We start from the raw sequence: 20,797 nt of genomic DNA on the forward strand, positions 1-20,797 counted from the left end.
CGCGATAAGAGATAACCTGTGGGGGGTGTAACGTGACTGCCCCTCATCCCTTCCCCAACATCTTCAATTCCTCTTCTCTTCATCTTGAATAACCTTGCATTATGTCGTTGGAAACTATTAAGACTATCTCCCCCGCCACCAATGAGCCTGTTGTCACCCGCACCGGTGTCTCACCGGAGGAGTTGAAACAGATTCCCGTGGACGCTCAAGCAGCTTTCTGGTCATTCTCACAGTCCACAACTTTGGAGCAAAGACAGAAAATTGTGGAACGTGCTCTTGATATCTTGGAAAAGAAGCAGGATGAATTGGCACGTGAGATTACCGAGCAGATGGGCCGGCCCATCGCCTATACTGGTGTCGAAGTGGCGACCGCCATCAAGCGTAGTCGTTACTTGACTCGTATCAGCACCTCCGTGCTAGGCGAGCAAGGAATTGTGCCCGGAGAGGAGGAGAAGGGGTTCAGACGGTATATCAAGCGTTCACCTGTCGGCGTGGCGTTGATCATCTTCCCGTGGAACGTGAGTCCAATCTTGTCAAGACATTAGTATACGTACAGCCTGCTGACAAGCTAACATAAAGTACCCCTACCTCACCCTTGTCAACAGCTTGATTCCCGCTATTCTTGCTGGAAACGCCGTTATCCTTAAGCCCTCCCCCCAGACTCCAACAATCGTCGAGCAATTTGCCTCTGCCTTTGCCGAGGCTGGTCTTCCCGAAAATGTGCTTCAATTCTTCCACTGCGGATCTTTTACATTCATTGAGACATTGGTGCGATCGCCACTAGTGAACCATATCTGTTTTACAGGTTCCGAAGCTGGTGGCCTGGCAGTGCAAAAGGCAGCATCTGATCGAATTGTGAATGTTGGTCTCGAACTTGGTGGCAAGGACCCGGCCTACGTGCGAGATGATGTGGATCTTGCCTGGGCTGCCGAGGAAGTTGTAGATGGTGCTATATTCAATAGTGGACAAAGCTGCTGTGCGATCGAACGTGTCTATGTCCACGAGAAGGTCTACGATGGTTTCATTGGTGAGGTGAAGAAGGTCCTGAGCAACTACCGTGTCGGCGAGCCTTCCGATCCCAAGACCCAAATCGGACCTGTTGTCTCTACTCGCGCGAAGGAGGCTATTCTTGCGCAGATCGAGGATGCGGTGAAGAAGGGTGCGAAGAACGAGACTCCTTCCAATGAGACCTTTGAGAACCTCCCTCCCAATGGAAATTACGTCAAGCCTACACTTCTGACCGGGGTTAATCATGATATGTCTGTGATGAAGGATGAAACCTTTGGACCTGTGATTCCTGTTATGAAGGTCTCTGGTGACGACGAGGCCATTCGTCTCATGAACGATAGCGACTTCGGTCTTACTGCCAGTGTTTGGAGCAAGGACGTTGCGGCAGCCGAAAAGCTGGTTGAACATGTTGAGGCTGGTACCGTCTTCGTCAACCGATCTGACTACCCTAGCCCCGTAAGTGTGGCTCTTTCCATTTATTATTGTCGCCCTTTGCTAACTGAAGTACCCTATAGGACCTTGCCTGGACAGGCTGGAAGAACTCTGGCCGAGGTGTCACCCTTAGTCGATTCGGGTTTGAGCAGTTTGTTAAACTGAAGAGCCACCACATCAAGGATTACCCCAAATAAACAAGTGCATGTGATATAAATTGCAATTGATCCGTTGATAGAAGGTATTCCATAGATTACTATTCCGCATTAATGAGTCCACGGGTAACACAGAGTATACTCGGCTCTACGCGCGGCCCGACTTCTCGGTAGTTGGGCCGCACGGGTTGAATGCAAGAACTAAGAACTGCTACATAGTTGTAGTTCAATGCAAAATGTGCGTTTTCTATGGGAAACACATACAAAGGGTACTTCAAAATATGGATATCAACAATCCCACTGCTTTTTTTGCTCGGGCTCAACCTTTTCCATGCAACCAACTGGCAGGTTTTGTCGTTCCGGCTATCTTAGCCTGTTTTAGCCTGTTTTAGCAAGGTTTGATTATCATTGAAATGATAAATGTATTTATAAACTGCAATGCTCCCAACACCGTAACTCGCTTCATCCGTAATTTCAACGCTGAAGCGAAAATTCTATCAGATCTCAAGGCCCTTGTCATGTCGTCAGTCCCAATGTCAGAGGACAACCCCTTCCAGTCTTTGATTGTGGAGGCAAATCACGATCCGGTAAGTGGATGCCAGAATTTTGCTGTAATATCAGATCTTTGACCCGTTCCCGTTACAATAATAGGCAATAATACAATCTCGATACGAAAACCACCGAACAACTCGTAATAGCCAGCAAAGTGCACTGATCCTAGCCGACAGCTTTCCTGGCTGGTCCCTTGACCAGATTCTGAAGCGGCTTGATGGTCCCGAAAAGGAAGACGGATTTGTCGATCCTCGAAACTGTCTTGTCATCTGGGCCAGACCCTCGCCTCAAGTTCGCGACCTGATATCCTTTATTCAAAATGAGTTGAAACCCATTTTCCCCTGTAAGTTCACCATTATACAGATATTCCCTTCTAGTTATTGATTTCTTAACATGCGTGGCTCTAGCACTCTGGCTCATGCCACCTGAAAACCTTCACATCACTGTCTTGGAAGCCGCTCATTCTCTAACGGAAGAGCAAATCGAAGACCTTGTTCAGACACTCCTCTCATCCAAAGACGTCACGCCTGCAGATATTGCAGCGTACCCACGCAGCCATGCTACACGTCTCATCAAGCCTATGGTAAGCTTTGATTCGGCCGCACTGGCGCTCAGCTTTGTTCCGGCTGCTGGCGAGTGCCTAGGAGCGGAGCCTAGCAGCAATAACGAGCAATACACATATCATCACCTCCGTCAAGATGTCTTTGACATGGTCCGACAGGCCAAAGTCCCTGTGGCTTCGCGTTATATTTTTCCCTCGGCACATCTCACTATCGCAAGGTTCATCTCCCATGACGGCTTTACGTTCAAGGGATCAGATGGCACAGAGACAGTTGATCATTTGCGCGTCAAGCTGTTGATCGATAAAATTGGTGAGATTAATCAGAGATTGGAAAATGAGTATTGGCCTAAGAAAGGTGCCATCAGGGAAGGAGGTGAATGGACTGTTGGGCAAGAGGGCCTAATCATTCGGAGAGGGCGTGTCTGGTATGGAGACGGCGAGAAGCTGCCGGTACTCTAGATATTAACCTGAGCAAATCAAGATCTATAGCACTAGTTCTAAGATGGACTTTCATGGTGATTCTACCCGCACCGAGGTTCATGGTGAGGCCTTCCTCGGCGGGCCGTTCTTGCCGCTTGTCATGTTATGCATAGGGCGTAGACTTTATCGCTTGAAAATATAGATCCAAACAAGATATATCTTGACAACTATTGGGTGCTTACTCAATCCTAGCATTCCGTAAAGTCCATAAATGGGGCCCCATGGCCCAACCCGCAGTGCGCTATGGGCTATGATGGGCTATCTACATATGGGGACCCATAATAGGCCATCATAGCCCATTAACGGGATCTTGGCTCTTCTAATCACTGTATCCTAGCCTCCTACTATCTTTTTAGAGTCTAAAATTCAGTGTATAAGCTCAAAATCGCTATTTCAATTTAGAAATCAATTTTAAGAAAAGTTTGACCAGTAAAGGTCGTGATATTGCGAAAAATGCTCAGTATTGATATTTTAATACTGGATATACGTATATATCAGATCAATGTGGGAGTGAGTACGGAGTACGCTTCGTAGCAAATTTTGGTAATTTAAACTATTCTTAATCAACGCGTTTTCTCGTATAGTTTGACATGATAAGTAATTTAGCTTAGTACTCATAAATTTTATATTTAGATGATAAAATATTACTACAATACAAGTGCTCATTACTGGGATCAAACATAGTGTGATTAATTTTTCAAAATGTTTTGCTGTCCTTGGTGTTAATTGGGCTTAATGGGCCCCATCTATTGCGACCAAATATATGAACCCTGGCGAGCGGCAACCCGCATTTAGGTCTAGTCCCACTTTGCCTTCGCTTATAGCACACATTTGGGTCAACCATCCAACAGCACGGCCGGCTGGCCCAATGGCAAGGCGCTTGACTACGAATCAAGAGATTGCAGGTTCGATCCCTGCGTCGGTCAATCTTTTTGTTCTTTTGCCCTAGGTAGGGAATCTTTCTGCATGATGATTCTTTTTTAGTGATGCTGGCCGTGGCACATAGAAACTTCAAACGCAACATGATGTGTTTGCCAAATCTATATAATAACCACGCTTTCTCTTATATAGAGGGCTTGCCCGATTGATTCGATATTTTTACGACATGACGTTTCTGGGGAGAATGGGCTAGAAACACTGGAAGTGGTGGGATTTTTGGAAAAAGAGAGGTCATTATATTCAGTAGATGTATTCATTCTATTCAAATTGGGTGTACCTATGAAACAGTAAAAACAGACAGAGACAGAATTGTGGTCAACCTGTGTAAAATGAAGTCGATAGAGCGAAAATATATTTCAGAGATCCAGAGTGAAAAAACTACATCGATAATGTAAAGCTCACTGCACAGGCAATATTTACCAGAGCATCCATCTAATCAAACCCTCGAAGCAGTGATCATCCTCAGACAGATCAAAATTTTCACTGAGCTCATTGCGCTCACTTAGAGCTTCAACTTTGAGCTGTTTAGCAGAAACGGCGTTACCCAGTTGTCGCCCCGAGATCCCGAGAAACCATAATGCCCGAGCGAGATGCCCCTGCATTTCAGATACACCTCGGCTCATGTTGACAATGGCGCGAAGCATCTTTGTAGCTAAAGCATCACTGTTGCCAGCTACTAACGGCTTGATGTATACTATTCCAGCCAGATTCTAACACGCTTAAGCCTCATATAGGCAATTCCAACGAGTGAAGATATTAGAATGCTAATTTGATCAAAGTCTCTTTGTAGTGAGAGGATGGATATCTGTTGACGCCCTCTCAAATACAGAACAAATTAGTCTTAATTAGGCACGGATTTCAGCAAAGCGCCAAGGCCATCCAATATTGATCATGTTCCCTTCACACAGTATTTCGAGTGAGGTCCACCGAAAAGGTCTGGCCTCGAAAATCCATTGCTAGGGGAATTCTTATTTGATCATCGGATATATCCTACAAGTGACAACTTTCATTGTCCAACCTCAATCCGGAGTCAGAGTCCAAACTGCGTGTATGATCTTATACAAGCATTCACCCAAAGGCTGCGGACGCTCTCCCCATCTAATCCAATAAGCTCCTCCCTACTCATTTGCCCCCACTACGTTGCATCATGGCAAATGATAATTTGTTCTATATATATCTAAGCTTGTGCCTGGATCTCGGTACCCCTGTACCCCTATCTTGGTATAGCCTTCTTTTTGCCTAGCGGCGCCAATTATTATTCTTTGGCTACTCTTATACTCCAGTATATATGCAAGCTTGTTAGGCTAAATCTTGACTCGCTCCGGTGGCCACATAGAAGCGGATATGCTCGATGGATCTAAGTTCGTAAGCCGTTACACAACAGTTAAGGTGCTAGTGCCTTTGGCATCATGTTTACCTATCGTACTGGTCACAAATCTCTGTCTCTCTTCTGTCCTCAGTCACTCATTCTCATCGTCTAGAGAATGCGATCCTCTGCCAGCTGGAAATATCTCCGATCATGTGATCCGAATATCCTACCCCGCTCCTGACATGGTCCTTTGACTCTCCAAGGGAAATATCATATACACAAGAAGCATTCAGCATGTCCATTACCCACATTGTTCTGTTCCAATTCAAAGCAGGTCTGGCTGCTGAAGTCATCCAAGACGTACGCATAATCACAAGATCTCAATTCGTCATATATGAATGTGATCATGAGCCAGAAACTGCTTTCAATCAATATTGACAATTGCCCTCAATAGGTCTGCGAGCGTATGCTTGCACTGAAAGACAATTGTGTCCACCCCACCTCACAAAAGCCCTATATCAAATCCGCATCTGGCGGGAAGGACAACTCTCCCGAAGGCATTCAGGTAAGCTTTTCTGGCATCACAGAGAACAGAAAACTTCGAGTGTAATTTTACTAATCCAGGATAGCGTGGGATTACACACGCATTTGTCATGGAGTTTACAAGTGCTGCAGACCGAGACTACTATGTAAAGAGCGATCCGACTCATCTAGGATTCGTCAAGTCTCTTGATGGCCTCATTGAGAAAGCCCAAGTCATTGACTTTAGTGATAAAATTCTCTGAAGCTATGAGTTCCTCTTCCGGGTGTCAAAATATCTGCTAGTCGAAAAGTATATAGGGTTTGGATTTTTGTAGATGCTGTGAAAGAATGGAAACCGGCTCAAGATACGCGCATGCGTACATACATACACTATCAGGCTTTTTATGTAGTTATATTCTTTCTAGTCATAGTAAACGTATATCAATTGCTACAGCCATCAAACTTGACCATGTATTCTGCGACAATCCAAAAGTTCGTATTTGTGCATATCAACATGATAGGATTCTTAACCTTCCTATTCACCCCCCAGTACAAATACATCAAAAAGGTTTGTGTCCGTATAGTGACCTGCCCTGCGTATACGAATATCCAACAAAACTATATCCTCGACGCACGGAAATACATTCCCGGGCGAAATATGTAGCCCCTATTTGCCAGCCAGTTCAAACGTCAGGAATGTAAGCCAAGCTTCCGGTTCGGGAATCATTTGATCGGAACTGGCCAATACACCAATAATATGTGTTTTGCACTTGGGTAGCCATTGGGTCCGTTGACTGGAAACTCCCGATCTAGAAGGACCTTGCATTGTGGACTGCTACGCATACCAACCCCGAGCTTGGTGCTCTTTCATGGGTTTCACATTTCCCAGAATTATATACGTTGGATACCTAGAGTAAGTTAGGATCCACCGAACGCTTAACTCGGGTTCTCGTAGTAATACGCACGTTGAAACTACTAATATTTTCACTCGAACTAAAGGGTTTGAGGTTTTTCTATCCTTGCAGTTCCCATTCAAGTTAGGGCTCGATTCCGTTGGCCCAGATGAGACACTCAACATCAATTATACCTGGCGTAGAGTGACCATGGTATAAAATAGCTTGAATTAGCCTTTTTTATAAGCTAAATCTTAAATCGACGATATTAAAATGCGTACAGTGTAGAATTTGTGCCAAGCAAAATTAAAGGTACCTGTGTGAGCTGTTCTTTGACTTGACATAGCCCCAATGCAAGGGGAACACGAAATATTAAACGCCAACCATTCCCGAGCCTCGCAGCCATCCGCAAGGTTTTTTTGTCTCGATCGAATTCGTGGCATTTCTGGAACCTTTCAGCGGAGCTTACATTGTAGCGAAACAAAGGAAATACGAAACAAGAGAAATATGAAACAAAGGAAACTGAGTCGAGGAACCTGCTTCATTTCAGGAGTGGCAATGTGGCTTGCGTATGTCCCACCTATGCTAATGTGGGAAGGACTTACGGAGTATCATTGCCTTGATTATTGTCTTCGATGTTGTGTAAATACCTGATTTCCAAGATCAGGTCTATCAGATACACCGGGACAGGAGCCATCACACCGGATCATGAGCACATATTCAACCATTATTAATGAGATAATCTATGGGATCATCCCTGTCAGTGACGAGTTCATGGTCGATCGACACGGCTATCCGGTATAGGATTAGTGATCGACGGCACATCCTTGGAAGAAGTGTCTAGACTTGCTTGCCGACAACCGGGCCTCAAAATAACGGCTTCCGAGACAAGGACAAAGGAAACGAGGCAAAGAGACATTCCAATTAAGCTAGTGAGATTGCATGAAGAAGAAGGAAATTTGATTCCCCCGCAGCTAGGGACAAGGAATCCCGTTTCCCGCGAGCTTCCAAGACCTTCACAGGGTTCATTCATGCACATATCCGACCCGTCAAACGGGGATTTCAGGGATCGGGAGCTGGCTAATATTGAGATACCCTGCACCAGGGAAAACAGGATGCGCAACTTTAACGCGAGATGGGTCTTTAATCCAAAAGTGGAAAAGGGGACACGAAGAATGAGAGGGATATGTTTCGCCAGAACACGAGGTTCTTTTTGCTTCTTCTCCCCTTTACCCCTTTCGTCCGATCTGCTTCCCACTCGATCCACTGGGGGCCGAATACCTAATCTGCATGGGTCTCTGACTCCAGCATATCTTTCCTGCAGCCTGCGGGTCATGGTTGCTGCAATGCCCATCTGCTGTACGGAGTACTTCGTATTGCATCCGATGAATTGCAGCAGATCGTGGGTATATTTTCCGCATATAGAGAGGTATCCGTAGTAACGATCGCCTCGGGTAATGAAGACCTGAATTCCCAATAGGAACCGGAATAGGTCGAAGGGGATCCCAGGCATTCGGAACCCTCTGCTCAAAGCCAATCCGATGCAATCCAGGTCCCAGGGAGGACCCACTGTTGCCGCCAGGGGAGTGAACTGCCAGATTGGGGTCCTGCCGAGCCTGTCATCCTGTCCATGCCACAGGCACGGTTGTCGCCTAGTCGGGGCGAGACTGTGGATCGCTTTGTCCTTGACACGCCGGGAATAGCATAGATGTACATACTGCAGCCGATAGATAAATTTACTAATATATGTACCATCGCCCCATCTTCTAACGCTCTCTCTCTAAACACGCCTCAATGGTGTAGAGGAGCTGCGACCTATTTTATCTTTTGTTCTTGTTTGCTTTTGGGTGTTGTCATCCCAGTCTCTCGTTTCCCCTTGTCACTCGTTGTATAGTATTTGTTTCGCCTCCAAGCGTTGTCTTTGTTCTTTTCGTTTCCTTGCTCGCATTCAAGGACTTTCTAGCTGGGAGAGCCATTGTTTCAAGCTTCCACAAACCGCTTAGCTCTTTATAAAGTTCCTTATCCGCCGATCGGATCAATCGAAACACCATCAATCCAACATGGAATGCTTTCGGCAAATTCTCCGGTGTCTGAAGACGCCTTTCAGACGCGAAAAGGGAAGGATTATTGAAATTGTAAGTCGAGTAGAGATCCGGGGGATGGGTTGCGTCGTAAAGATGGACTCTAACAAATGTACGAAATAGGGTCCTCCCACTAATTTCCGAAAAGAAGAATTGCCTGCTTATTTCTCCGATGCCGAGTCAGTTCTCTCGCCCAGCCAAAATCCGACAGAACGATCAGATCTGACCAGTCAATCACAGCACGCTTACGTCCCAGGACAGCCGCATAGCGACCGTGGAGAAGGACAGAACGATGATCGAAATGATGTCTCTACCATCATCGACGAAGAGCAAAATGCGGGCCCAGGTTCGAAGGATGAGCGTGAGACTGCACTCCGCCTCCGAAAACGTATGAAGTTACCCCGATGGTGGAAATCGACATCAGCTGCAGGTCACGAAACTAAGGCCCCGGCCGAATCGATAAAGATGGAAGAAATTCGAAACGCCGAATCGGCGTGTTCATAAACAAATTGTGGATTGATACATGAGTGGTCACAACAAGAAGGTGGGCACTTCACTGTGCCGGGATTTCTTTGGATCTGAGGTGTTCCCTCCGCCCGTTACAGGCGGTTGTCTTGCAGGAGGTATCTGGGAATTGTTAGAAATAGACTTATTTATCTGAGATGACTCTGGTAGTTCATCAAGATCGTCAAAAAGCGACTGAACCCGTGATTTATACGCGTTCGCTGGACTGGGTCGCCCGTGTGCCGGCTTCACCTGCGATTTTGACGTAGACGTGCTCTGTATGTTCAGTTGCTGCCGGGCTCGTGGCGTTGCTTGATCGTGAGCCTGAATTTCTCGTAAAGTGGTATTTGTCCTTCTAGCCGGCAGCACGACTGGTTGGATTTCTAGATCAAGATCGTCACCGTCAGTTTCATCCGAACCCGAGGCCGTCTCTTCATCCAGTTGAGTGCTTGGAACTTCTAGTGCCCTTGATGGTTCAGTCACACTCCCGATACTGTTCACCCGAGCTCGTCCAGAACCTGAAGTAAGCGCCTGTCCAAAGCCCGCAGCAGCTCTGGTAGAGGACTTAGGTCCGTACATTCCCGCTAAGGATCGTGTTTTTCGTGGGCTCGTCATGAGATCGTGAAGATGTGTCCCAGCCCACCTCTCATCATCTTCGTCTCCATCTTCATCTTTCTCGCTGACTGCTCCGTATCCTATCTGCGCGAGCCCAGCTTTTTGTCGCTCCCTCAGCGCTTCAGCTTCTCTTTTCCGTTCAACTTCATTTGAGACTGGGGTGCGGCTGTCTGTAGGCCTCTTGATTTCTTTCATCCCGGCTGCATTTTGAGCTTTTACTTCCTTTCTCCGTCGCAGGTACTCCGCGTGATGTAGGTGTTGAGTGAATGTTTGGGCAACGGCGTAGAACTCGTCTTCGACCATGACCCAACCATCATCGTGTTGAATTCCTTCAATTAGAAATCTGCAATGTGCTTATTAGCGACTTTTTCCGGTTGTGCAGAGCCTCATTGCGATCATACTCTTCGGAAGGACAGCGTCTGATAGGAGAGGTCGGCGGACTTTGGGCTGTATAAAATGATCAGACTTTATACTTGCTCAAAAACATCCCAAGAACAAAACCTACAGGATCTGAAGAAATCGCGACTGGGAGGAGAAACTCGGGGGTTCTTGGGAGTGAGGTCGTGACCAAAATTGGGTTCCGTCTTCACGCGCTTCCGCGGTGTTGACTCTTTTTTCACAGCAACGGTATTCTTGGCCTGAAGCCAGGGCAATTTCCTGGGCATAGTTCAAGATAATATAGAGAAAAATGAATACGTCGCTTGGGATCGCGATTTCAGGGAAAAGGTTACTGTGAGGGAAAGAGAACTGCCGATAGGCATCCATTAATGGCCGATAAGGTGAGGTCACCCACATTCTGGGCAACGCAAACATCTCAATCTGGTGCTTCATTACGAAGTATTTTCTACGAAGTGGAAAATTTGAGAGTAACAACCTCATTCTTTGGGTATCTAATGCCATTTTGGACATTGGTAATGCAAGATGAAAAGAACTGGGACCGCCTCAAACGCCTTGTGCAGGATATATTACCGAAAGCAAGAACGGACTGCCAGTGGAACGCCCATTCAACCATTCGAGGGAAACAAAAGAAAAACGCCAGTATCTCTACCCATGCATGAATCGGTTTAAGCCTCGCCAGGCCGCTTGCTGTTGCAGCTCACGATCTTCACCTTGTCCGCGGACACGGTTGTCTGGTTGTCCAGCTTGAACGATACATCCTTGATCAAGAAGGTCCAGACTTCGTCGCAGAATCGGTATGTATCCAAGTGGCCCTAAAAATGACAGGAGAATGTACAGGTTAGTCTCGAACTGTGATCGCAATATTGCGTGTTCTCTGAACCGGAATGAGTTAGGTACCTTGAAGGTCAGCCGGGCCCGAACTTTATCGGCCAAAACTTCAGTGACAATCTTGTCAAAGGTTCCGAGGATCTTCATTGCCAGCTGGGGCTCGATACGGCCTTCGTTGATCAGGTCGTCGAGAGTATCGGTGAGGGATAGCCCGAGGCTAAAGGTTCCTTGAGTCAGCTTTGGAGCTTTCGGTTCGCTTCAACTCATCAAGTGTATATACCTGCTGCCTCGATAAAGCTCATAGTAAGCTACGGATGCCATTCTGAGATGAAATAATGGCAGACTCGTCGAAAGAATATCGGGGGAGTGAGTGTCAAGAGCAAGTTCATGATCGCTGGCCGAATCGCGGGGGCGGTCGGCTGCACGTGACTTTCTTATAGTCACGTGGGTGGTCTTATCTTGAATTGCGTCAGTGTCAGATGAATTGAATGTGTCTGTACGCGTTATTTGTTCTCACATATTTCTCATTGAGCATACTGCAAGCTCGATAAGTACTGCAGCATGATTTTAAAAGGTCTGGGGCCTCGATCCCTTCCATATAGGATATTACCCAGTCAATTGCACGTTGTTTGTGTACGATCCTTATCAACAACCTTATTCAGACCATCAAAAGGTCAAGGTCAGTCAGTTCCGCTCAAAAACCCTTGTCAGAACTAACGTATTTTATTACGGAACTATAGACTCACAAGGCAACCAAATTTCCATATCCAAGCAGGAAGAAAGCAACCAGACATCCAAGTACTCTTCGAACCAAGACAACAAGCGCCACACACTCCAACCCAAAGCTAAAACTGTCTCCCAAGCCGATGCCGAGCTTCGCGAGCGGCTCGAGCAAATGTCTGGAGGAGGAGGAGCATCTGGAATTGAATACGAAGATGGCAAACCGAATGCTATGAAGCGTGGCGTGCGCAACAACATGTTCCGATTAATCTGAAGCAATCCTCAACACCAACCTATCACAAGAACAAATCTTGATCAGCTCCAAATATCGCGGAAACATATCTAAGTGAGGTCTCATGACCTGCAATGTAGGCTTGGCCCCAGATGCCAAGACACGTGGGGGAAGAATGTTCTCGGTCGTCATCCTCTTCCAGTCCCGGGAGCCCCGGGAATGAGAGGCATCCATCATGACTGACTTCTTGAACTTTGTTTCCGACACAATATATGAGGATACCCAGGCTTGGCTTCGGTTGAGTTTGCTTAATTAGTGTGCCAGGTGGATATGACATTTCTTTGATACCGATCAACGGTCATGCATATGAATGCATTCCGCTCTTCGGGTGTTCCTGCATTCTCCGATTACGATGTTTCGGCGGCGCCACGCAATCAGCCACGATGCTCTTGCTTGAATTTCCGGGTCGGAATGGTTGGAATATTCTTGGACATGCGCTTTTGGTGAGTTTTCATCTCGTAATTGAGGGCAAATTCTTTGCAATACGCAGGGTCTTGGATCCGAGTGGGTGTGGTGCACGCATGTCCTGTCAATGTTCCCGGCAGTGTCTCATATGCCAGGTCTCAATGTCTGATTTTGAATGGGGGTGAAGTCTCGCCTAGAGCGTTGAATTTCGACAGAAAAAATGAGAGACCATAAAGATAGCAAGCCGTATCAGAGGGATGATAACTAAAGTAGCCCAAATTCAATGGAAGTGTAGACCAACGAAATTACCACCGTCTGAAATAGATCACAGGTAGAAATCAAATTTCATTTCTATGTCATGAGTCCCAACTCGAAATAAAGACAAAATAAACAGACAATATCCCATTAACACCTAGCTACGAACCATTTTCGCATTGCTGATTACCACCAAGAAAAGAAAACCAAAGGAGAAACAAATGCTTGCTAACGCTTCAAGGGAAATCTCATTTCCGAACAACCATGCCAGCCAAAACACCAGCGCCAATGACACCACCGTCGCAGGCCTCCCGCAAGAAAACAGACTTACCACCTCGTTGCGGACCAGTCCGCATGATAAGGCGATCAATGTATTGCTGGCACATCTCCTTGAATTGCGGGTAATGTTGGATAATGCCACCAGTGTAAGCTACGACGAGCTCCTCAGGACCAGACTGCCAATCTATTGGCGTGGGATCGATGACGGGGACGACATGTTCTTGAGCTGCGTGATTGGCAGCAACAGCGGAAGAGTTGAGGCTTGCAGCGGCAGCGTCTGGTGCACGGAAAAATTCAGTAATGGCGTCACCGTTGCTCTGGGGCGAAGCGGGATTCTCAGGTGAGCTGCTGTTGCTGTCTTCCTTGAGTTCGATCTCGCGAGCACAGGATAGGAGTCCGACCACTGCAGCGGCGATCAGCCCAGCTGATCGTCTCTGTACCGTACGAGCAATCTTTCTGAATGCGCCCGCGGCTCGGTCATCCCAGCGCCAGTCACTACTCTCTGGCGGAGGGAGAGATTTATTCAAGTCTTGGGCGAGGTCGTTGTCAGATCGGGCTTTGGCGACATGGTCGGAGATGTATGTGGTTGTTAGGGCGTATGCTTGGATGAGGTTTGCAGGAAGGGAGCCTTTCGATAATTTGGTGACGGTTGTGAGGTAGTCAAATAGGATCAAGCGAATCAGCTCACCGATGTAGCGGCCTCCGGTCATGTATTCGAAGGGCTGGAAGCCTGGGCGTGGACAGGCCCGGTCTAGCTCGATATCCCATTTCGTGGTTACATTGAGCTCCTTGAGCGGTGGTGCAGCACCAGAAATAGTCCACTCGGTATTGACGATAGTCTCCACAGCGCTAGGTTCCATTATATTCACAGCTTTGGCCTTAGATTCGTGCAATGCATTGAGCTTCATTGGGATGGTCGCGTTACAGCCAGTGCCCACAATGATACCCATGGCGACTCTACTGTTTGGTAGAGATTTGACCTTGTATGCAAGGGAAGCTAGCGTGGCCACTGTGTCATTGGTGATAGCTTGAATTTTCAGTTTTGGTAATGCGAAAAGCTTTCGACGTTTGGTGGAAGGTTCATCTTCATCATCAGGGCGCCTTGTGTGTTTGTCATATCCATTCAGAAGGATCTGGCCAAGATTGAGATTTGATGACATAGCGAAGCCTTTTCCCATGGGCATTAATGTGGCTTCTGCCAATGATTCTTGCCTGAGCATGGTTAGTATAAGACTAAACGGCGAAGCGCAGAATAAAAAAAGACCAGAAACACAAGCAATAGGGGAATAAAGCTCACATAATGGGGAAACTGAACGTAATTCCCATATCTAATTCGGCCGGAATATCCTTTTTAGTGGCATCCGATGATAGACTCTCTGCTATCACCTCCGCAATGCAATCACCGATCCAAGAAAATAGATCCTCGGCCTTGTCCTTCTTAAAATGCTCTTGGATAGGCCAAGCTCGTTCTAGCGTTCGCTTCACCCGCTGGCGCTGGGCTTTCCGGATGGTGTCCTGTGACCTTTCTGTGGCATCTGTAAATCGAATGTCGGAATCCACGGCTTCTCCAAGCAACTCGATAAAAGCGACTCGAAGGTTGCTGCCTCCTACATCGATCGCTAGATAGCGACCAGTTTCCCGACCAGTAGGAAGCTGAGTCACAGGTGTTGGCAAAAACTGCTGGTCTGATGTCAGGGCAAGGTTGCGATATGTGGTAGAAAACCGCCGAGCTAGTTTATATAGCACGGCTTCATCCAGAGACAATGGTGACAAGAATTCTTCCAATTGTTGATGATGCGCCAGATGTTCTTGTTGAATGGCGTTTAATTCCGACCCGGTATCCTCATGTTCCCCATCTTCAATCGAATCGTTCTGCATGTTGTGCTCGTCCTTGGACGATGAGTTGAGCAAAACCATGGAGGATAGAAGATGGAAGATTTATTCCAAATTAAAAATAAATGAAATAATCCTCCAAAGGCCTGCAAATGCTTGACAAAACGAGCTGACACAGCTATGTTCAATCGTGACGTGTAGGATAAATGTTTAGCAATCGAGATAGGGCATCATATCCTTTAAAATTTGAATTGTGGAGAAAAGCCGGAGCTAATCCAATGCCCCAGCTAGTGACACTTGTGTTAGCGAGGTTGCAATAAAGGGAAAAGGGAACATTTCGGTGACGCGGTCTGCAGGTCGGGCTGCGGGGGAAAAAAAAAAGAGAAAACACGACGATCATGCCAGAAAGGTCCAAATCCCCATATGTATTTTACATCCCCTGGAATTTGGGTATGTACTGATTGCCCTTGTCCTGATCACAATAAATAATTTTGAGGGATTCGGGGATAGGAACTATATACTGGGTGTTTCTTGGGGGGGGATAATATCCCTAGATGCCCTGAGGGAGCGGGTGAAGAATGGAAGTATAAAACTCCCTACTTAAGACAGGGTAAAAAAGGAAATGCAGAAGAGAACAGATAGCTTTGACCAAGGAATTTTGTTAGTACCTTTAATGTGTTTGGGTTCAAGTATAGTCGGAAAGAACAGTCAGAAGTGGGGTGCTATTATCAGATCCAAATCAGATATGACCAAAGGGTTGAATGCCTTGTTATAACTAGGTAAGAGAGTCAATATATAAGAGATGAGATGCGACCATCGGAAGGCACGAGGCGATGTGACGCTGTTCGGGGACAAGTTGAGCACCCCGGTTGACTTTCTATTGGCGAAAAACCCTAGGAAATTTAATCTCTAAGCTATATCCTTCTACTATCGAAGTCTATGTAACCCTACTTTAAGTATATCCGGCTAAAGCCCTTGGTAAAGAGAGTATCCCGGCCAGTTTCTCCAGTCTTGGCTCAGGATTAGACGAAACACGAGCCTATAGGGCGCGGTTGAAGGCGTTTCCAAGTCGAGGACTAATCTACAGATACCCTCCGTACTCCATACCTCTTTACGACAAGGAACATTGGCGGGGTCAAAGGTTTTTGGCTTGGAAAAATCGCGCCAAAGTATCGCCAAAGTATCATGTTCCAATATTGGCATTCGTTCGATACGAGCCTCGCCCAACCTCGATATACAATATATCTACTCGTGGCACTCGTGTGGTGATCGGGCCGGACATACCCGTATTCAGAGGTAGGCGCATCTCGCTTTGATTCAACGGGAATGAACCCGTCCGTGTGGTCTCGATCGGTCGCTGACACCCGCCACATCAGACTGTCAGATCTGACGGGAGTCGGTTCCAACTGCCCTTAAGGTGAGGTTGCCTTGTGATTGGTCATTTACAAATCGGCAAATAGTCCGATGGTTCTCGTGTTTGGCATAATATCATGCTATCACATCCATAAATGTAAGTTTCAAGTACGAGCCTCAAAGCACGCGATCCATAAGCCATTATGCACGGCCTGTTCACAGACCATACCTAACAAATCCCGGCGCTTCTAGCCTTGGGCCATTTGAACTAAGCTAGTCGATGCCCCATACAAATCGCCTCCGAAGTCGGAGTGTAGCCTAATCGGACGAAAACACGGATACATCATATGGCCTGGACCAACATACGTAATGTAGAAGATTAATGGGAACACACTGAAGCACAGAGGGGGCTAGGTTCTTTATATCAACTAAACCAACAGTTCATATTAATTGCAGGGCTGCATCTTTATTTTAATGAATGGCCTGGGGCGATGTGGAAGATCTTATGTAATGGCCTTGGCAACCGCCCAGTGAAAGCTCCTTACTCTCCACATGATCTTATCAAAACAACGTCACTTCGGATTTTACCCCATCATGGAGAAACTACCACTCCACAAGGGAGATGAGGACACCCTTGAATCGTCAAACCATGATCGTCGTGCGCATGCTAGCACCATCACTTATTTGGGTCGGATCGGTTTCATTGCGTTACTCTTCATCGGCTACATCGTGCTTCTAAGGCCGTCTTCACCATGTACCCACTCAGCTCAACAGACGGAGCGCTATGATTATGAGGCTCAAGAAGATTTTGACAACTACTTACAGCTGGCACGCCTCACTCCTGATGCACAGACACTCGAGCAAACTAAGATACCGCTCGAGGCTCACATCATGAGCAAATGTCCAGATGCCCGGGACTGCTTACAAAAACTTATTTTACCTGCCATGGAAAAAATAAGTGACAAGGTAGACTTCAAGCTATCATTTATTGCTAGGTGAGTATCAGACCAGATATCGAGAGGAACTGATGGGACCAGACTCCATGCTGAACATTGAACTAATCATAACAACAGCGTGTCCAAAGATTCTGAAGAGATAGAGTGCATGCATGGCCCAGGTGAATGCATCGGTAACATGCTCATGCTCTGTGCGGCCAACCTTCCTTTCCCTCCCACTGCGGACGAAGCGTCTCTTCCACCTCAATACCCAAGGACGCCTATTATCCGGTCGCTAGGATTTGCAAATTGTCTGCTCAATGACTATGCACGGATTCCAAACCGCGAATTTGTCCACCAGTGTGCAATGGAGCATGGGATTGACTTTGACTCTCTAAACAAGTGTGCAAGCCAGCAGAATGATGATCCGAACGATGGCAATGATGGCGGACCACCACTCAGTGGCCTTGCGCTGCTGCGCAAGAGTGCGACACATGGCGAGCAACTCGGCGTCAAGACTAGTTGCACAGTACGCCTCGACGATGCTGTGTGGTGCATCCGCGATAGTAACGAGTGGAAGAACTGTGCTCAGAATGGAGAGGGCAGTCAGCCTTCAACCCTGGTCGATCAAGTCGAAAAACTTTGGAAGGAGAGAAACTAAGTTCTAGATGGATGATTTATCGTCCATACCATCCATTCAAAGCCATATGATAGGACATGATAAATTGATCAGTGTAATCATTGATTTCTTACTGCACATCTAGGTATGCATAATATCAACCTGTGGACCTTTTAGAGGGTCTTTCTACCTATCCACTACCCAAGTATAGCTTGACAGTCAGGCCAAGCCTCTTTTTCTAGACTCTAAGAGTGTATAAACACAGCAAATCAACTATGTTGTATGTTGTGTCCGACACGTGACTTTCCGATGGCACCGAATGATGATATTCCTTCGTAATTTCTATCGAAATAAATATATCGAGGATGGCTTAACTTGCGCTAAGCTACTGCCATAAATTCTGAACCACCAATATGATGCCCTATGAAGAGGTTCTGCCATCCACAACGCCAAAATATGAGTTCAAAGGAATCCAGCATTCTCTCCAAATTTTGGGAGAGAAAGTGGATGAAGAGAAGACGGAGTTGTTTAACCCTTATATTATTTTCACTATTGACGAACGTGCCTTCCTTGATTGTTTTGTGAACTCGGACGAAAAAACTCTCAAATCATCATGGGAAATTTATGACCATCCTGCCAACCATCTTGTCATCAAAATGGAATCAGAAGTTCATGCGATAGCACATGGAGCTTTCTCCAAAGTATTCAATGCTTGGATTGGTGACGAGCGGACCGAATATCCGCTTCTGCCCACATCGACAGCCGCCCGAAGAGGCGAGATCGGGCGTGTAAAAAGGCCAGATCTTGCGTGGACCCCTTCAGACTTACCTATTGGAAGAGAAACAACGTGGCCTTCCTTCGCGATAGAAGTAGCTTGGTTGGAACCCCGCCGCAAGGTAGAGCAAGACATAGAATTTTGGTTGTGCCAAAGCAAAGGGGACGTGAAAGCCGCGATGTCGATCACGGTACACTGTCGTGGAGGCAAAATCTCATTCGAGAAATGGGACATAAATCGTTCTCAAAGTGCAAAACAAGTATCAGTGTTTCCATCCCAGAGGATGGACGTTGTGAGAGATCCTGCATCGGATTGTCCAAAATTCAATGGACGGATTGAGATCCCCTACGAAGATATCTATCTTCGACAAAAAGGAGCTGGAGACACAAACTTTATCTTGAAAGAAGAAGATGTCGCGCTCATGGCCAGGAAAATATGGATCTCTCAATATGGCTTACAGGGGAGACATGCTTCCAGCTCTCGCTAATACCCAGAAAAGGCAATCATCCAGTTACGTACTTGCTCTGTCGCCTTTGTTGTTTGATCAGTTCTACGAACCTCTTCCTTCTCTTTCCCTTTTCTCCCTTTTAGCTATCCTTATCATCAACATCTCGCGGTTATTGTCGTTGCCGCGAGAGATTTCGCTATGCCGCCACCATCTCATCCAAAACAGCGTGGTAGGTTGCTTCTAGACTTCACCCCACCCATATCCGATTCCTAAATCGCTATATTGCAATGCTGATAAGGTGAAATGGTTTCTTCAGATACCAAACGTGCCGTGTCGCGCGGGCTGCATGGTAAGGAGGACAGTTTGTACCTAAAGTGGAGTGTGGTGATGAACCCAAGCGAACTCCTACAAGAGCTTGTTAGCAACCGCGAGCATGCTCGTGCTTTGTTCCATGGATTGAGGCGCCAGGTCAAGTCCATCCGCCACCGCTCGCAGTCCTATGATGATGGCCAGGTTACGATCTATGACCGTGTTCTCCTGCGTCTATATGATGAGGGACACACTATGCAGCATTACGGTCTCCTTGAGTTCTACCTGGCCGAGTATCTGGAAATCAAGAATTGTCGCTCAGAGGATGAGAGCAACACTGTCATTGCTGCCCATTTCGCTGCCCAGCGCATCCTGGATAATGGTATGTCGCTGCACCTTGACGGAATTTATTTTTGTGTAATTTAACATAAGCTACCAGGCCCTATCCCCAAGATACCTATCATTGGAGTTGATGATGTAGAAGCTGTCACCGAAGATATGAAGACTAGCAAGTCACCACACAGCTCTGGCCCATCCAAATCTCACCATATCGAAAAGCTCATCCGGGTGTACCAGAAGGCTAAGGCTGACTACTACATCCTCGAAGTCACCGAGAGCCACCGCGAGCGAACTAACAGCGTTCGGTTTCTCCGTGACACTGCCGAGAACCTCCTGCGATACCTGAAGTCAGTCGACAAAGACAACGATTTGATCCCTGAAATCGAAGACATCATCCAGGTCAGCCAAGCACACGCAAACCAGCTCGCCGGTGGTCGCAAGCGCAAGTTTGAGCACACGGATAATGACTCGAGGGGCAGCCCAAGCCTCAGCCCTCACCGGCCTTATGGATATCACGGGGACTACCGCGCAGGATACAACCGTTGGGACCGGTATGTTCCTGAAAATGATACATGGGACCATAGCCACAAGGGTGCGTGGGATCATAGCCATGTCACCAGAAGAATTGGATGGGATAGCCGTGCATTCGACTCCTACCGTCCTTCGTAGGCTCACTGCGGGACCTGAGCTCGTGATCGAAAGATACGCTCTGAATTAGGGGGGGAGGGGGGGATCCTTTTCTTCATTCCTGCTCTGGGAGAATTACAGACAGTCATGTACTCTACACCTAGTCTCAAATTGAAATCTCAGCTCAAAACCACAAGCAAGCATCCTCCTACTGGTAGAAGAGGTGACTGAAGTATAGAATTCCAACCCATGGTCGCTAATAGAGCCAAGCTCCACGCTAAGCTACTCTCATCCTAGCGCCAATCACAAACCCACGTGTGCAGATGACA

The 20,797-nt window shown here is 46.9% G+C and overlaps 12 protein-coding genes across 12 annotated transcripts; 8 read left to right on the forward strand and 4 right to left on the reverse strand.

Moving 5' to 3' along the window:
* Positions 1-101: 101 nt before the first annotated feature.
* Positions 102-1,637, forward strand: N7500_000961 (aldehyde dehydrogenase family protein; the record flags this gene model as incomplete). Its single annotated transcript, XM_056672107.1, has 3 exons — positions 102-518; positions 580-1,464; positions 1,524-1,637. 3 exons carry the CDS (start codon positions 102-104, stop codon positions 1,635-1,637), a joined length of 1,416 nt encoding a protein of 471 aa, XP_056537680.1.
* Positions 1,638-2,113: 476 nt separating this feature from the next.
* Positions 2,114-3,168, forward strand: N7500_000962 (uncharacterized protein; the record flags this gene model as incomplete). The annotated part of the gene is made up of 3 exons (XM_056672108.1): positions 2,114-2,182; positions 2,247-2,490; positions 2,555-3,168. 3 exons carry the CDS (start codon positions 2,114-2,116, stop codon positions 3,166-3,168), a joined length of 927 nt encoding a protein of 308 aa, XP_056537681.1.
* A 1,376-nt stretch (positions 3,169-4,544) lies between these two features.
* On the reverse strand, positions 4,545-4,772 carry N7500_000963 (Tetratricopeptide-like helical; the record flags this gene model as incomplete). The annotated part of the gene is made up of 1 exon (XM_056672109.1): positions 4,545-4,772. One exon carries the CDS (start codon positions 4,770-4,772, stop codon positions 4,545-4,547), a length of 228 nt encoding a protein of 75 aa, XP_056537682.1.
* Positions 4,773-5,731: 959 nt separating this feature from the next.
* Positions 5,732-6,222, forward strand: N7500_000964 (Dabb family protein; the record flags this gene model as incomplete). The annotated part of the gene is made up of 3 exons (XM_056672110.1): positions 5,732-5,797; positions 5,892-6,002; positions 6,067-6,222. The coding sequence occupies 3 exons, from the start codon at positions 5,732-5,734 to the stop codon at positions 6,220-6,222; spliced, it is 333 nt and encodes a 110-aa protein (XP_056537683.1).
* A 2,690-nt stretch (positions 6,223-8,912) lies between these two features.
* N7500_000965 (uncharacterized protein) lies at positions 8,913-9,437 on the forward strand (the record flags this gene model as incomplete). Its single annotated transcript, XM_056672111.1, has 2 exons — positions 8,913-8,987; positions 9,057-9,437. 2 exons carry the CDS (start codon positions 8,913-8,915, stop codon positions 9,435-9,437), a joined length of 456 nt encoding a protein of 151 aa, XP_056537684.1.
* Positions 9,438-9,464: 27 nt separating this feature from the next.
* Positions 9,465-10,717, reverse strand: N7500_000966 (uncharacterized protein; the record flags this gene model as incomplete). Its single annotated transcript, XM_056672112.1, has 3 exons — positions 9,465-10,395; positions 10,454-10,499; positions 10,558-10,717. 3 exons carry the CDS (start codon positions 10,715-10,717, stop codon positions 9,465-9,467), a joined length of 1,137 nt encoding a protein of 378 aa, XP_056537685.1.
* Positions 10,718-11,116: 399 nt separating this feature from the next.
* Positions 11,117-11,600, reverse strand: N7500_000967 (transcription initiation factor IIA subunit gamma; the record flags this gene model as incomplete). The annotated part of the gene is made up of 3 exons (XM_056672113.1): positions 11,117-11,263; positions 11,349-11,496; positions 11,560-11,600. The coding sequence occupies 3 exons, from the start codon at positions 11,598-11,600 to the stop codon at positions 11,117-11,119; spliced, it is 336 nt and encodes a 111-aa protein (XP_056537686.1).
* Positions 11,601-11,614: 14 nt separating this feature from the next.
* On the forward strand, positions 11,615-12,273 carry N7500_000968 (uncharacterized protein; the record flags this gene model as incomplete). The annotated part of the gene is made up of 2 exons (XM_056672114.1): positions 11,615-11,645; positions 12,020-12,273. 2 exons carry the CDS (start codon positions 11,615-11,617, stop codon positions 12,271-12,273), a joined length of 285 nt encoding a protein of 94 aa, XP_056537687.1.
* Positions 12,274-13,199: 926 nt separating this feature from the next.
* N7500_000969 (hexokinase family protein) lies at positions 13,200-15,147 on the reverse strand (the record flags this gene model as incomplete). Its single annotated transcript, XM_056672115.1, has 2 exons — positions 13,200-14,442; positions 14,528-15,147. 2 exons carry the CDS (start codon positions 15,145-15,147, stop codon positions 13,200-13,202), a joined length of 1,863 nt encoding a protein of 620 aa, XP_056537688.1.
* Positions 15,148-17,010: 1,863 nt separating this feature from the next.
* N7500_000970 (GILT family protein) lies at positions 17,011-18,012 on the forward strand (the record flags this gene model as incomplete). The annotated part of the gene is made up of 2 exons (XM_056672116.1): positions 17,011-17,411; positions 17,490-18,012. The coding sequence occupies 2 exons, from the start codon at positions 17,011-17,013 to the stop codon at positions 18,010-18,012; spliced, it is 924 nt and encodes a 307-aa protein (XP_056537689.1).
* Positions 18,013-18,383: 371 nt separating this feature from the next.
* Positions 18,384-19,232, forward strand: N7500_000971 (uncharacterized protein; the record flags this gene model as incomplete). The annotated part of the gene is made up of 1 exon (XM_056672117.1): positions 18,384-19,232. One exon carries the CDS (start codon positions 18,384-18,386, stop codon positions 19,230-19,232), a length of 849 nt encoding a protein of 282 aa, XP_056537690.1.
* Positions 19,233-19,391: 159 nt separating this feature from the next.
* Positions 19,392-20,510, forward strand: N7500_000972 (uncharacterized protein; the record flags this gene model as incomplete). Its single annotated transcript, XM_056672118.1, has 3 exons — positions 19,392-19,422; positions 19,510-19,884; positions 19,942-20,510. 3 exons carry the CDS (start codon positions 19,392-19,394, stop codon positions 20,508-20,510), a joined length of 975 nt encoding a protein of 324 aa, XP_056537691.1.
* Positions 20,511-20,797: the final 287 nt, after the last annotated feature.

This window comes from Penicillium coprophilum (assembly GCF_028826855.1).
Source record: "Penicillium coprophilum strain IBT 35676 chromosome Unknown utg000001l_segment0_segment0, whole genome shotgun sequence".
NCBI classification, from domain to species: Eukaryota; Fungi; Ascomycota; class Eurotiomycetes; order Eurotiales; family Aspergillaceae; genus Penicillium; species Penicillium coprophilum.